General features: G+C 35.6%; 1 protein-coding gene across 5 annotated transcripts in view; it reads left to right on the top strand.

Moving 5' to 3' along the window:
• Positions 1-16,381, top strand: part of TAX1BP1 (Tax1 binding protein 1) — a 95,050-nt gene that overhangs the window by 14,322 nt on the left and 64,347 nt on the right. For all 5 annotated transcript variants that reach the window (XM_021713913.1, XM_021713912.1, XM_008060990.1 and 2 more), the window contains exon 3: positions 12,357-12,459. In XM_021713913.1, the coding sequence (XP_021569588.1) occupies positions 12,357-12,459 (103 nt within the window). The remainder of the gene's footprint in view (positions 1-12,356; positions 12,460-16,381) is intronic.

Here is a 16,381-nt window from a genome sequence, read left to right as displayed (position 1 = left end):
CAATTAAATTTCAAAGGAAGACATTTGTGATTTTCTTCATTCCATGTAACCCTTGTTTAATTTTCATTTTTTTCTTTTATTTTGCTATTGTAGTAATAACAGAATAATTATGCCCACTACTATTGTAATTTTCCAAACTAATGTATGTGGAATATTCATTGCTGCAGTTTCTTCCTTAACACATATAGCCTCTAACTTTATCTTTGGATACAGCCAGCTGGTTAACTGGATTCAGATGTAGCTCCTAGAAGCAGTATTTTTTGGCGGTCTTGGGTAAATGACTATTTTGTTCCATCGTTCTAAGTGTTGCCATGTTCTCCCTGCCATTTTTCAGTGTTTGAAAATTGCTCTTATCAACCTTGAATGTAATAATTTTTTTACACTTGCTAATAATGGAGTAAAAAAGCAAATTTCCTTGAATTTCAATGTGTTCTGCAGCATTTGAAAATCAAGTTCTAACCAGACAGATGACCGGGATAATACAATAACGAATCAACCTATAGTTTGGAGACTTTGTTGATTCTTCTAATTAGATTTCTTTATTGGTCTTGTATTGGGCTCCTACCTAATTTCCAGATATTTATCTTTTTGTTTCTTCCAGTAATATCCTCTCTAACATGTTTTTATGTGGGAACTTAGATGTCAGACATACTTATCCCAGAGGAGCCTGTTTTCTGTCTGTATCTTTCAAGATTGAGAGACTTCTAATTTACTTTTTATATAAGCCCAACGTGCCCCTCTCAAAAGGACTTAAGAACTATTGTTCCATCTTCCTTCTTTAAATGGAGTTTGAAGTATAGTTCTTTATTCCTGACTTAATACTCAGAATTGAGTTGTGTCTTGTCCGAGCTTTTTGGGAGCTCATCTCTACATACCTGTTTTTCTAATGGCCCAGCATGGGATACACATGACATCTCAAAGCATAGATTCTCACTCTCTCAGAGGGGTTGCCTGGATGTAAGCAATATAGGAAGACAAAGTGTAAGCTACCATTGTAGTGTACCAATAAGGAACAGCCTAAGCTATTGTTTTGATTTACTTTTTTGCCTGCTATTTTTCTTGGGTGAGCAAAGTTTTGGGGGCTCTTCTTTTTTTTTTTTTCCAAAAAAGACCGTGTCTTGCTATGTTGCCCAAGCTGGATTTGAGCTGGGCTTAAGCGATCCTCCTGTCTCAACCTCCTGAGTAGCTGACACTACAGACACCTTGCCACCTTACCTGGCTTGTATAGAGGCTCTTGGTTTTGATTCAGTTATAGAAACAGCAAGGACCAAGCCTGACACTCAACATGTATCTCTTATGCATAATTTTATTTCTTTTTTGTTGTTGTGAGAAACATAACATAAAATTTACCATCTTAACCATTTTAAGTGTATACTACAATAACGTTAACCATCTGGACCTTGTAATATAGCAGATCTCTTGTACTTTTTCATCTTGCAAAACTGAAACCTCACAACTCCTCTTTGGGCTCAAATTAATATGTGTTGAACAACAACTCTCCCTTTTTCTCCCAACCCCTGGCAATTCAGTTTCTACAAGTTTAAAGTAGTCAAACTTTAATACCTCATGTGGGTGGGATCATGCAGTATTTGTCCTTTTGTGATTTGCTTATTTTAATAGCATAATGTCCTCAAGTTTCATCCAAATTGTAGCATATGGTAGGATTTCCTTTTTTTTTGTATTTAAAAGACCTGAATAATATTCAATTGTATGCATGTACCACATTTTCTCTAGCTATTTACCTATGATGGATATTTAAGTTACTTCTACCTCTTGGCTGTTGCATTGAACATGAGTGTGCATGTATCTCTTTGAGATCCTGTTTTCAATTCTTTTGGATGTACACCTAGAAGTAGGATTGCTGGATCATAGGTAATTCTATTTTTCTTTCTTTCTTTTTTTTTTGAGTTGGAGTCTCACTTTGTCACCCAGGCTGGAGTACAGTGGCATGCTCATGGCCACCCTAGTATTGACCTGCTGGGCTCTGGCGATCCTTCTGCCTCAGCCTTCCAAGTAACCGGAACTACAGGTGCACACTACCAGGCGTGGCTCATTTTTTATTCATTGTACAGACGAGGTTACCCCAAGTTGCCCAGTCTGATCTCGAACCCTTGGTCTCAGGCAGTCCACTCGCCTCAGTCTCCCGAAGTGCTGGGATTACAAGCTGAGCCACCGAACCCAGCCAGTAATTCTATTTTTATTTTTTATTTATTTTTAACCTTAGTGTATAGATTCATGTTTTTAATTTTTTGAGGAATCTTCATACCATTTTCCTTAGTGGGTGTACCATCTCACATTCCTACCAACAGTGTGTAAGGGTCCAAGTTTTGTCACATTCTTCCCTATCCTTGTTATTTTCTGTGTGCGTGTGGCCATCTTAACAGATGTGAAGTGATATCTCATTGTGGTTTTAATTTGCATTTCTCTGATTAGTGATGTTGATTATCTTTTCATATGCTTGCTGGTCATTAGTATATTTACTATTTAAGTCCTTTGCCTCCCCCCACTTTTTTTTGAGTCTGAGTCTCACTCTGTGACCCAGGCTGGAGGGCAGTGGAGTGATCACTGCTGGACTCAGGTGATCCTTCTGCCTCAGTCTTCCAAGTAGCTGGAACTACAGATGTGTGCTATCACGGCTGACTCATTTTAAAATTTTTGTTATCGAGAGAGTGTCTTGCCAAGTTGCTTGGGTTGATGTGGAGTCCCTGGGTTTAGGTAATCCTCTCGCCTCCACCTCCCAAAATGCTGGGATTTCTTTTGTTATCGAGAGAGTGTCTTGCCAAGGTGCTTGGGTTGATGTGGAGTCCCTGGGTTTAGGTAATCCTCTCGCCTCCACCTCCCAAAATGCTGGGATTTCAGGTCTGAGGCACTGCGCCTGGCCACTTGGCCCATTTTAAAATTAGATTTTTGATGAGGTCCCACTTGTCTTTCTTATCTCTTAAGGCATGGGCACTTGGGGTTTTGATCAGGAATTGATTGACAGTTCCAATTTCCATAAGGGTGTCTCCTACATTTTCTAAGGTTCTTATAGTTTGAGGTTTTTACATTTAGGTCTTTGATTCATTTAGAGTTGATGTTTGTATTTGGTGATAGGTAGGGGTCTTGTTTTAATCTTCTGCATGTAGTCAGCCAGTTTTCCCAGCACCATTTACTAAATAGGTTCTCTTCTTCCCAGTGGTTGGTGGTGGAGGCTTTGTTGAAGATGAATTGATTGAGAAATCGAGGCTTTGCTTTTGTCCTGTTACATTGGTCTATATGCCGGTTCTTGTACCAATACCAGGCTGTTTTGATTATTGTAGCTTTATAATAAACTTTTTATAATAAAGTTTAAAGTCTGGGAGTATGATACCTCCAGCTTTTTTTTTGCTGAGGATTGTTCTGGCTATTTGTGGTTATGTTTCCATATGAATTCCTGTATTGTCGTTTCCAGGTCTGAGAATAATGCTGCTGGTAATTTGATGGGTATTGCGTTAAATCTGTAGATTGCCTTGGGTAGGATGGACATCTTAACAGTGTTGATTCTTCTAATCCATGAACATGGAATATTTTTCCATTTGTGTCATCTTTGATTTCTTTGAGTGGTGTTTTGTAGTTTTTGTTGTAAAGGTCTTTCACATTACAACGCACAGACTGGAAAATTATTTGCCAACTGTATGACAAAAGCCTAACATCTACGATCTACATGGAACTCAAATGTGCCAAAAAGAAAAAAAATACAGCCCTATTACAAAGTGGGCAAAAGATATGAACAGACACTTCTCAAAAGATGACATACGAGCAGCCAACAGATACATGAAAAATGCTCACCCTCACTAGTCATCAAAAAAATGCAAATTAAAACCATACTGAGATACCACCTAACTCCAGTCAGGATGACCATCATCAATAACTCAAAAAACAGCAGATGCTGGAGAGGATGTGGGAAAAAGGGAACACTTTTACACTGTTGGTAGGAGTGTAAACTAATATACAACCTCTGTGGAAAACAGTGTGGTGATTCCCAAAAAATCTAAAACTCGACCTTGCATATGACCCTGCAACCCCCCTACTGGGAATATACCTGGAGGAACTCAAATCGCTCCATGAAAAAGATACATGCACACGTATGTTTATTGCAGCATTGTTCACAATAGCAAAAATATGGAACCGACTGTGCTGTCCGTCGAAAGAGGACTGGATAAAAAAATGTGGTATATATACACAGTGGACTATTACACAGCCATAAAGAAGAACAAAATTATGAACTTCCTAACAACTTGGGTGAACTTAGAGTCTATCACACTGAGTCACTCATAAGCAGTTCTTGAACAATTATCATAATACTTTAAGAAAAAGATTGGCAGTAGTGGGAAACTGCTGGGGCAGTGGGGGGAATCTGCTGGGAGGGGGCGGGTACACCTCATCAACAAGGGTACTGCATAATGAACATTAGTATACCTAACCTTGATTTGTACCCACATCTTTAAAAAGAAAATAAAGTTTCCTTAAAAAAAGTTAGATTTTTGTTGTTGAGTTGTAAGAGGTTTTTAAAAAAATTATCTTTTAATCAACAGAAATTGTATATATTTATAGTGTACAAGATGATGTTTTGGTGTATGTATACATTGTAGAATGGCTAGATCAAGCCAATTATAGTTCTTTATGTTTCTTGCCATTAACCACTTAATCAGATACAAGGAAAATATCATAAATATTTTCTCCCATTCCATAGATTTCCTTTTCAATTCCTTGATTGTTTCCTTTGTTGCACAGAAGTTTGGAAGTTTGATGTCCCATTTGTCTTTACTTGCTTTTGTACCTGTGCTTTTGGTTTCAGAAAGTATTGGTAAATTCAATGTCATGAGAATTTTACCTTGTTTTCCTCCAGAAATTTTATAATTTCAGGTTTTTCTTTAGCTCTTTAATCCATTTTGAGATAATTTTTCAATAAGGTATAATGTTAAGCTTCACTTTTATTCTTTGGCATGTGAATATCCAGTTTTCCCCGCACCATTTATTAAAAAGACTGTCCTTGCCCCATTGTATAGCCTTGGCACCCTTGTTGAAGACCCTTGGAACCCTACATGAAGGTTAATTTCTGGATTCTCTATTATGTTCCATTGGTCTGTATATCTGCCTTTATGTCAGTACCATACTGTTTTCATTACTGTAGCTTCGTAATATGTTTTGAAATTAGGAAGTGTGAGGTCTCCAGTTATGTTTTTGTTTCTCAAGATATTTTTTTTGGCTATTCAAGGTCCTTAGAAATTCCATATGAATTTTAGGATTTTTGTTTCCTATTTCTGAAAAAAATGCCACTGGGAATTTGATACATTGTTTTGTTTAAATCTGTAGGTAACTTGGATAATATTGATGTGTTAATATTATTAAGTCTTTTAATCCATGAACATGGGCTATCTTTCTGTTTATTGGTGTCTTTAATTTCTTTCAGTAATGCTCTACAGTTTTCACTGTGCAGGTCTTTCACCTCCTTGGACAAGTTTATTCCTTTTTTGATGCTATTGTAAATGAAATTGTTAATTTCTTTTTTGGATTGGTCATTGTTAGTGTATGGAAATGCTGCAATTTTGCTGAATTCATTTGTTAATTTTAACAGTGTGTGTGTGTGTGTGTGTGTGTGTGTGTGTGTGTGCGTGCATGTGCATGCGTGTGTTTGTATGTGGAATCTTTAGGGTTTTCTGCATCACATTCTGTCATGTCATCTGTGAACAGATCATTTTACTTCCTCATTTCCAGTTTGGATGTCTGGCTAGAACTTCCAGTACTGTGTTGAATAGAAGTGGTGAGAGGGGTATCCTTGCCTTGCTTAGTTTTTCACTGTTGAGTATGATGTTTGCTGTGGGCTTTCATATGAAAAGGGTACCCAACAAGACCCAGAATATATTTATAAAAAATTGTGTCTTTATTCTTACATTTAAACTTGTCATCTTCAAAGTATTCTCTGCTTGTTGCAATACACGTATGGAGATACTTTTTCCACTGCTCAGAAACAGTTTTTGAATTTGTCAGTTTTGATGCCTTTTGGTACTTCTGCCATTTTTTGTTTCACATCTTCCACATTGGCAAAATATTTCCCTTTGAAGACTATTTTCATCTAGGGAAACAATAAAAAAGTTGCTTGGAGTGAGACAGGTGATTAGGGAGGGTGGGGCACAGGGGCTTGCTGTTTTTGATCAAAAACTGCTAACACAGTGCGGTGTGGGGAGGTAGGTTGGCATGGTGGAAGGACAGGCCATCTGTTTGCCACAACTTGGTATGTTTCTTCCACAAATCATGATGAAACCTTCTCAAAACTTCCAGAGACTTCTCAAACTTCTCAAAACTTCTTTGATCTGGAGAAACAAATTCCAAGTGTACTACAAGGGGGCCCATCCTCCAAAAAAAAAAAGCAGAGATAATTCTGGTTGTTTTTTGGGTCCTCCCTCATATATGGCCTTTATTCTATTGTGATAATTTCCCTGTATTTTTAGTTTGTTGAGTGCTTTATATCATGAAGGGGTATTGAATTTTGTCAAATGTTTTTTCTGCATCATTTGAAATAATTCTGCGATTTTTATCTTTCATTCTGTTGTGAAGTACTCTATTGGTTGATTTTTATATGTTGAACTATCCTTTTATTCCAGGAGTAAATCCTGCTTGGTCATGGAGTATAGTCATTTTAACATGTTGTTGAATTTGGTTTGCTGATATTTTGTTGAGGATTTTTGCATCAGTATTCATTAGGGATATTGGTCTTGTCTCATTTTGGTATGATATAAGATGAATTTGGAAATGTTCCTTTCTCCAGTTTTTTCAAAGAGTTTGAGAAAGGTATTAATTCCTTTTACAATATTTTGTAGAATTCTTCGGTGAAGCCATCTGGTCCTGGGCTTTTGTTGAGAGGTTTTTGGTGATAGAGTCAATGTCCTTCCTGGTTATAGGTTTGCTCAAATTTTTAAATTTCTTAATGGTTGATAGGTTGTATAATTCTAGAAATTTGTCTGTTTCTTTTTCTTCTATGTTATTCACTTTGCTGATATATAACTGTTCATAGTAGTCTGTTATAATACTTTTTATGTCTCTGGAATTAACTCTTCTATTTCGTTTCTGATTTTTGCTATTTGAGTCTTTTTTCTTAGTTCATCTAGCTAAGGATTTGCCTTTTTTCAAAAAAACAACTTTTCTATTTTTTTTTATTCTCTATTGCATTTATTTCTGCTCTCATCTTTATTATTTCCTGTCTTCTGCTAATTTGGAGTTTAAGTTTGTTCTTTTTTCTAGTTCCTTTAGGTGTAAAGGTAGATGGTTGATTTGAGAGCTTTATTAATAGAGACATTTACTGACATAAACTTCTTTTTTTAGTATTGCTTTATCTCATAAATTTTGTTATGTTGTATTTTTGTTTTCATTTGTATTGGTATTTCTAATTTATATTGTGATTTTTAAAATTTGACCCATTGGTTATTGAAGAATGTATTTAATTTTTCGCACATTTGTGAATTTTCCAGTTTTTTTTTTTTTTTTTAATTGATTTCTGGTTTTATTCCATTGTGGAATATGTTTTCTAAAAAGGCACTTGGTATGTTAAGACTCGTTTTGTAACCTAACGTGATCTGTTTTCTCCAAATGTTCTCTGCTCACTTGAGAAGAATGTGTATTTTATTATTGGGTATTGTGTTCTCTATGTGTCCTTAGATCTGGTCTGTAATGTTCATTCCTCTGTTTGCTTATTGATCTTCTGTCTAGTTGATCTGCCCATTATTGTAACTGATGTATTGAAATATACTATTATTGTATTACTGTATTGTATTAGTTCTTCCTTCATTTCTGTCATTGGTATGGGTGGTCACCTGTTAGGTTATGTATATTTTTTTTCTACTGTATCTTCCTGGTAAGATAAAAGTATCTTTTGTCTGATACAAGTATAACTATCCCACTCTGGTTTGGTTACCACTTGTAAGGAATATCTTTTTCCATCCTTTCACTTTCAGCCTATGCATTATCTCCTTATGTTTAAAGTTAGATTCTTGTCCATCCAGCCACTTTGTGCCCTTAAACTGGAGAATTTAATGCATTTTCATTTAAAGTAATTATTGATAGAGGAGGTCTTACTATTATCATTTTGCTAGTTTGTATGTACTTTTAGTTATTTTGTCCCTTTTTCCCTCTCCTACTACCTTTTATGTTTTGTTGAATTTTTTTTTTTGGATAATGACATGCTTTGATTCCCTTCTCATTTCCTTCAGGTCATCTTCTATAGGTATTTTGTTCAGGGTTGCCTTGAGAATTACATAAACATTTTACAGTTATAGCAGTCTATTTTAAACTGATAATAACTTCAGTTGTAAACTTTACTTTTACAATGCTTTTCCACTTTATTGATGTCACAAGTTACATTTTTTATATTTTGTATATCCTTGAACATAGTTTTGTATAGTTTTTTTTTTTTTAAGTTTTTATCTTTAAAGTATTGTTCCAGAATTAAAAGTGATTTAAGCATCACCATTATAGTATTGCAGGATTTTCTCCTGGGCTGTAATGTTTCTTTCTGCTGAGAGATCTGCAGATAATCTTATGGGAGAACTTTGTGTGATGAGTCATTTTTCTCTTTTTCTTTTTTTCCAAGATTTTTTCTGACTTTTGATAGTTGACTCAACAGTGTGTGTGGGCCTCTGTGGGATTATTCTAGTTGGAGTCTCTTGAGCTTCTTGAATTTGGATATCCATTTCCTTAAGATTTGGAAAGTCTTTTTTGCCTGTTACCATACTTCTACGGATTAGCTTTCTGCCCATTTCTTCCTCTCTTCTCTTTCTGGAACTCACATAATGCGTGTATTATTGTGCTTGATGGTGTCCCACAGGTCCTTCAAACTTCACTTTTCTGAATTCTTTTTTTTTTTCTGTTCCTCTGACTTGTTAATTTCAGATGACTTGCCAATTTGATGATTCTTTATTCTGCTTAAGTTGGTTGTTGAACACCACTTGTGAACTTTTTGATTCAGTTACTTTATTCTTTATCTCCAGAATTTATTTTTGGTTCTTTTCAGTTTTTTTTTTTTTTTTTTTGGGTAAGAAAGCAGGACTTATTGAGAGGACAGAAAAGCTCCCACAGTAGGAGGGGACCCAAAAGGATTTCTTTTCAGTTTTTAATCTCTTTGTTGGTGTTTTCATTTTTTCATGTGTTTTCCTGATGCTGTTTAGTTGGTTATCTGTGTTCTTTTATAGAGCATTGACCTTTTTAAAGATGGTTATATGGAATTATTTGTCTGGCAAAATTCATTGATCTCTGTTTCTTTAGGGTTGGTTTCTCCAAGATTTATTTTGTTTCTTTCATTGGTGCATATTCCCCTGTTTTTCTTTTTTCTTTTTTGTACAGTTGATAAAACAACCACCTCTCTCATCCTTTACAGTTTATATAGGGAAGACGTTTACCAGACAGCCTGGTTAAAAATTTTGGGGGCCCCTTCAGTCTTCTATAAGAGCGTATTTTCTCTGGGCTTTTGCATGTAATTTTCCATTTAGGTTTGTTGGATCCTTTCAGGAACTTGTACTCTTTTGCTCCCTCTGGTGTCTGCCTTTGGTACTACAGACTCTCTGTTGCAACAAGTTGTTGAGCTGTCCTCTTTCCCCCATATCCCCTAGGCAGCCAAAGTTTGCTGGTTTTTTGTCAGTGCACCAAGTCAGGTGAGACGGAAACCTGCTTCTTGGGCATTCCACTGAGAGACCAGAATGTTGAATGCAAGTTCTCCTTTTCTTGTTCCCTCCCAAGAAAGAAGCTGTGAGCTGGACTCTTCCCCCCATACTCCTGAGTTGTGCTTACTTGGGGAAAGGGCTGTTTTGGTTGTTATGCAGTGGCTTTTCTTACTGTTTTCATTGCAGCTGTTCTTGATCTTGAGCCAGCCTGGGGTACTGCAACTTAACTGGTTTTTGGAGTTCTCACAGATTTTTTTGACTGTATATTGTAGTTAAATTGGTGTTTCTGGCGGGGAGCAAGGTCTGTGCTATACAATCTGCCATCTTGCTGATGTTGCTTCCCTTTTACATAGTTATCTGGTGAAAGATCTAGTTTCCCCCATTTTGTGTTTTTCTTCTCTTTGGAAGACAGCTTAGGAGCAGAGCGTTCCTTCTTTTCCTTACTCTTTTCTGTCTTTTGTCGACTGTACTTTTAGGAATTATATAGTCATAGAGTCAGTGTTGGAAGGAAGGAGGTGGAGTTTCAGAAAGTATGCAGTACTTTATATCCTGCCAGGAAAGGAATGAGTAGTATCTTGGTAGTTAAGAGCTTGAACTCTGTACTCAAATTCTGACCATCATTTAGTCGTCTTTTACTTGCTTCTTAATTTGTAAAATGAGAAAAATAGCAATAAGCCAAAACAAATATTCAGCAAACTGTATTTGTTACTGCTATTCCCAGTGCTACTTGAGTCAGATCTTACCCATGACTGTGAAGTTAGCATCACAAATAAATGCCACACTAAGCCCCTCTTTTGATCACTTCATCTAGGTATAGCCTGTTTGTTATGGGAGATTTCCCCCCCAATATCAGTGTGTAGACAGGGCCAAAAAATACAAGATATGATTTGTACCAGATATATCTGCTGGGGAAAAAAGTCTTCAGATGAACTCTTAGGAGATGGCAGAAGCATTAGGAGATATTAAATGAGGGACAGGACATCACAGAGTATGTGTGCCCTTGGGTGTTAATGGGTGGTATCATTTAATGAGCACTTACGTGATAGGCGCTAATGTGCTCATTTAATACAATAAAACCTTTTGAGATTATTTGGTTTCCTCTATTTTACTTTTGTTATCTCTATTTTAAGGAGGAAGAAACAGAAATAAGTAACTGTCTGAAGCCATACAGCTAGTAAATGGTCATTTCTGGCAGTCTGACCTTACATCTTGTACCAGGCACTTGGAGAGCTTCTTTTTTTTTTTTTTTTTTTTTTGAGTCAGAGTCTCACTCTGTGGCCCAGGCTGGAGTTCAGTAGCGCAGTCATGGCTACCGCAGCCTCTGTCTGCTGGGCTCAGGCTATCCTTCTGCCTCAGACTTCCAAGTAGCTGGAACTACAGGTGCATACCACCACCCCCAGCTAATTTTTTGATTTATTGTAAGAAACAAGGTCTTGCTAACTTGCCCAGGCTTGTCTCAAAATCCTGGTCTCAGGTAATCCTCTTGCCTCCACCTCCCAAAGTGCTGGAATTACATATGTGAGCCACTGTGCCCAGCAAGAGCTTCTTTTAGATTTATCATCTAATTTATTTCTTCCAACAATTATGAGAAGAAAAAAAAAAATCCTGAGGTTTAGACAAGTAAGATAAATAACTTATTCACTGATTCCTCAAGCTTCTCATCTGTAAAGAGATGAATAGTGCCAAATGTCTTTGACCATGACATACAGAAACAAATTCCAAGATTCATCCTGGCAAAGTTTTATGCAAATACCCCTAAAACAAATATTCATGAAATGGCGCTCTGATACTTTCTCTTCTGTATAATTAAAAAAATAAATGCCAGTCGTGACTCACTAAATTGATTTTACTATTTCCTGTGGGGTTGTAACCTGTGGTTTCAACCATTCTTTTAGAGAATAAGGTAACTAAGGTTCCTCCACCTTCAGTATTCTGTTGTCTGTAATCCTGGGCCAATAAGAATCATAGGTTATGTGTAATCTAACCATGTGGCTCATGCATAATTTCCTGTAATATATTACTAGCAAATTGATATTTAGTACCTAGTTTTAGTATCTAGTACCTAGTTTTAAACATCTCCAACCTTCAGTTCTTAACATGGTACAGTCTATCTGGAAAATACAGGTTGAGATATGTATACATGTTCAGTTAAAAATGTTTTAGCAATAACTGAGTCATGGGTGGTCTTTTTGTGTATATATAAACATCTTGGTGCTAAAGGCCTTTTTATAAAATTTACAAATTGGCTGCAGACAAGACTTACCAAAGATGAGAAATTAGTGAATTTAAGGGAGGGAGAATATGTAAGTAAAATAAAACAAAACAAAATTTGAGATATAAAATAATGTTTGCAAAAGCCTATTATGTTTAGTGAAATCACATTTTAATGAAAACAAGTTTTCTTATTTGATCATATGCATATTTAGATTATCCTTGAGAAATTGGGTAGTAAATTGCATTTTAGTACATAGCAGAAATTCTTTTATTTGCTTTATGTTGATTTTTATAACATTAGCCTATAGCTTAATAAAAAATTATAATTTGACATGTGTGTTAAAATACTATTATTTATAAACATATTAAATGCATATTTTATCTTTAGGATATAATAAAAAAACAATATATTGTATCGGTCTAATATTAAACTATTTGCTTATAACCCCCCCTTTTGCCATTTTCCTTTAGGTTGGGTGGAGTACTGCTCGTGATTATTATACATTTTTATGGTCCCCTATGCCTGAACATTATGTAGAAGGATCAACAGTCAATTCTGTACTAGCATTTCAAGGTAAGGAGTGAAAATTGCAAGAACTTGATGAAACTAAATGTCTTGTTGACATTTGTGTATCCCATTGTAATGACCTGTTTAGGCATGTCCAGGGTACAAAAATTGAACTAATTAGCATCTTTATTTAGTGAAAGTAATGTGAATATAAATATCTATTGTAGGCCACATGATATTTTATGTAGACATTTAAATGTTTTTAACTTTCACTGAAGAGAGTGGGCTTCCTTTTAGATCTTTATTTTTGGTGATTTTTTTTCAAATGAGAAAATACTATTATTGATATTCAAATAATGTGACATAAGAGATGAGGAAAATAATCCAGGTAAAAACCACAAGGATAATTAACAGGATTTCTAGAGTAGTTATATTAATTCTGTTATGTGAAAGCTCCTATAATATGGATATAAAGTGAGTGATAAAATTCATTCTTGTCTTGACATTATATGCAGACTTAAAATAATACTCTTATTCAGGTAATTCTGACATACGTTACCACGTGGATGAACCTTGAGGACATAGCATGCTAAGTCCAATACGGCAGTCACAAAAAGACAAATACTGTGTGATTCCATTTATATGAAGAATTTAAGAGTAGCCAAACTCATAGACACAGAATAGTGGTTGCCTGGTCCTTCCGGTTCTCTGAAGGGAGGAATGAGGAGTTATTGTTTAGTGGGCATACAACTTCAGTTTTGCAAAATGAAAAGAGTTCTGGAGATGGATGGTGGTGATAATTATACAACAATATGATTGTACTTAATAATACTGAACTATACACTTTAAAATAGTTGAGACAGTAAATGTTAGTTTTTTGCCACAGTTTTTTAAAATTGGACAAAAATAATTCTTACTCAGAATTTATCACAGAATTTCCTGCAGCATGATTTTATATTATAATTTTACTGACTTTGGACTGCATTAAAAGCAAATTCTTGGCCTTGTGTATGCCATGGATTCTTTTTGGTCTGGTGAAGTTTATGGACACTGATTCAGAATGATATTTTAATAAAATGCATATTGCAAAAAATTATATTTAAATAGTTATTAAAATATTACAGTAACAGATTTTTTGATACATTAATATATATGCTTCAGAATCTCTGTATCAACAAGATATATTGTACTGGTAGGTTTAATAACTGCCATAATTTCAAAGTAGGGTAACATTGAGATACCTGTGATAACTGTAATGTGGTGTTAACATATGTGATTCCTATTAGTGATAAAAATCACAAGCAGTAATAATAACTGTGTGACTTTTTGCCTACATTGATAATCAAAGGGCATACTAAAACTTGTTAGATGTTAGTAAAAATAAAAATTAGTATTTTTCTCCACTGAAGTTGATGGACATCTTGATTCTCTTTATCCTTCAACCCCTGGTTAAACACCCCCACAAGTGGCTCTTTGCTGCTGAGAACTCTTTGCTGCTTTATTTGCCTCTCTAATTAAAAAAAAAATCCCAGGACTTTATTACTCTCCTCTGAGGCTGCTATTAATAGTTAAAAGACTTTTTCCTATGGGTTTCTTCTATCTTTAAACAGTTGGTTCTACTAATAACCTTTATGCTAGCAGAAAGTTTACTTTGTATGAATCATTACTGTAAAAATATACTCAGGATTATAAGATTTAAAGTCAAGTTCATTGTCTCACACATTTTAATCCTATTTACAAATCTTGTAAATCTTTTTAAAAAATGATTTTTACCTTATCTGATCTAGGTTACTGTCTTCAGTATGTTGAAAATTGAATTCGATTTACACCAGCCAAACTAAAAGAAAGCATCTAAAAAGCCAAACTATATAGAAATGTTTAATATAAGTATTTGTTTAACATGCACATGCTTACTTCAGAGAGGAACCAGTAAAAACAATTTGAATTTGGGATAAACATTGCTAGAATTATTGATCTTAGGAAAAAAAATTTTTTTTGAGACATTGTCTTGCCCTGTCACCCTGGCTGGATGCAGTGGCAAGATCACAGATTGCTGCTATCTCAACCTCCTGTATTCAAGTGCTCCTTCTGCCTCGCCTCTCAAGCAGCTGGGCCTATGGTGCATGCCACCATGCCTGGCTCATTTTTTATATATATTTTTTGTAGAGATGACGTCTCGCCATGTGGCTCAGGCTAGTTTCAAGCACCTGACCCCAAGCAGTCCTCCTACCTTGACCTCCCAAAGTGTTGAGATTATAGATGTAAACCACTATGTCCAGCCTAAAAAAATTTAGTTATCCCCCTTAAGTATAAGTCATTTTTTTGTTCTAGTTGTTTAGAGAGAACATCAACCCATTTTAAGTACAGCATAACTTGGAGCTTATGCATGTAGCTTTTTTTTTTTTTTTTGAGTTGGAATCTCACCTCACCCAGGCTGAGGTGCAGTGGCAAGCTTACGACCACCCCAGCGTTGACCTATTGGGCTCCAGTGATCCTTCCGCCTCAGCCTTCAAAGAAGCTGGAACTACAGGCACATGCTACCATGCCCAGCTAATTTTTTTGATTTATTGTAGAGATGAGATCTCGCTAAGTTGCCCAGGCTGTTCTCGAACCTGTGGGCTCAGGCAGTCCCCTCACCTGGGCCTCCCGAAGTGGTGAGATTACAGGCTTGAGCCACTGTACCCGGCCGGCATATAGTAGTTTTCATATAGTGGTTTTCAAATTTAACTGTGCTTTGGAATTGCCTGGGAGCTTTAAGACATACAGATGCTTATGTCTCACTTCCAGATATTGTGATTTAATGAGTTTGGGATATGGCTGAGTTTTGGAAGTTTTAAAAGATCAGCAGGTGATTCTAATACATAGAAGTTTGGGAATCACTGGTATAGCAGATAAATTTTCAGCAAATATTGTTAACATTTTCTAATTGATGTGGTCTTATCTGAATTAAAATATGCTGCCTTATATTAGGCAATATTTGATTTGGATTTTGTGACATATACTAAGCAGACTTCTGAGCTAGGTTCACATTAATCAGCTTCAGGTGGTTTAATTTTAAAAAGTTAATAGGCATTTTTTGAAGCAGTTTTAATTTTACAGAAAAAAATGAGTAAAAAGTACAGAAATCCCTTTGTAACTCCTATCTCACCTTTCCAAGTTTTCCTTAGTTTTCATACCTTGTATTAGTTTGATGCATTTGTTACAATTGATGACCCAATATTGATACATTATTCTCTAAGTTCATAGTTTATACTAGGATTCACTCTTTGTGATGTACAAAGTGTGGATTTTGATGAATGTTTAAAGACGTGTGTACTGGTGCAGCATAATATAAGTTCACTTAGCAACATGTCGTTAAAGTTCCTTCACGTCTTTTAAGGCTTAATAGCTCATTTTTTTTTTAATCACTGAATAATAATATATTGTGTAGATAGATGTATCATATCATAGTTCATTTATACATTCATCTATTGAAGCCATCTTGGTTGCTTCCAAGTTTTGGCAGTTATGAATAGAGCTGCTACAAGCATTCTTGTGCATGTTTTTATGTTGATGTAAGTTTTTAACTCGTTTAAGTAAATGCCAGGAAATGTAATTACTGAATTGTATGGTAAGAGTATGTGGGTTTTGTAAGTAACTGTCTTCCAAAGTGATTGTACCATTTTACATTCCCCAGCAATGAACAATGAGAATTCTTGTTGCTTTACACACATCCTCAGCAGCATTTGATGTTGTCAGTGTTTTGGATTTTGATAGTCTTATGTGGCTTAAAAAAAACTTTTTCATTTTATTCTGAATTTTGTGTATGTTTGGTATAAGCAAACATTAATTGGCAATGTGACTGCATGGAGCTTTCATATAGAAAAAAAATTTCAGTTGGGCTTGGTGGCTCAGCCTGTAATCCCACGCCTTGGGAGACTGAGGTGAATGGATTGCCTGAGCCCACAGGTTCAAGACCCGCCTGGGCAACTTGGTGAGACCTCATCTC

The sequence above is a fragment of the Carlito syrichta genome, unplaced genomic scaffold (assembly GCF_000164805.1).
Source record: "Carlito syrichta isolate Samal-C Ts95f unplaced genomic scaffold, Tarsius_syrichta-2.0.1 Scaffold304800, whole genome shotgun sequence".
Classification (NCBI taxonomy): domain Eukaryota; kingdom Metazoa; phylum Chordata; class Mammalia; order Primates; family Tarsiidae; genus Carlito; species Carlito syrichta.
Note: the sequence above shows the minus strand (reverse complement) of the source record. Positions and strands in the feature narration are given on the sequence as shown.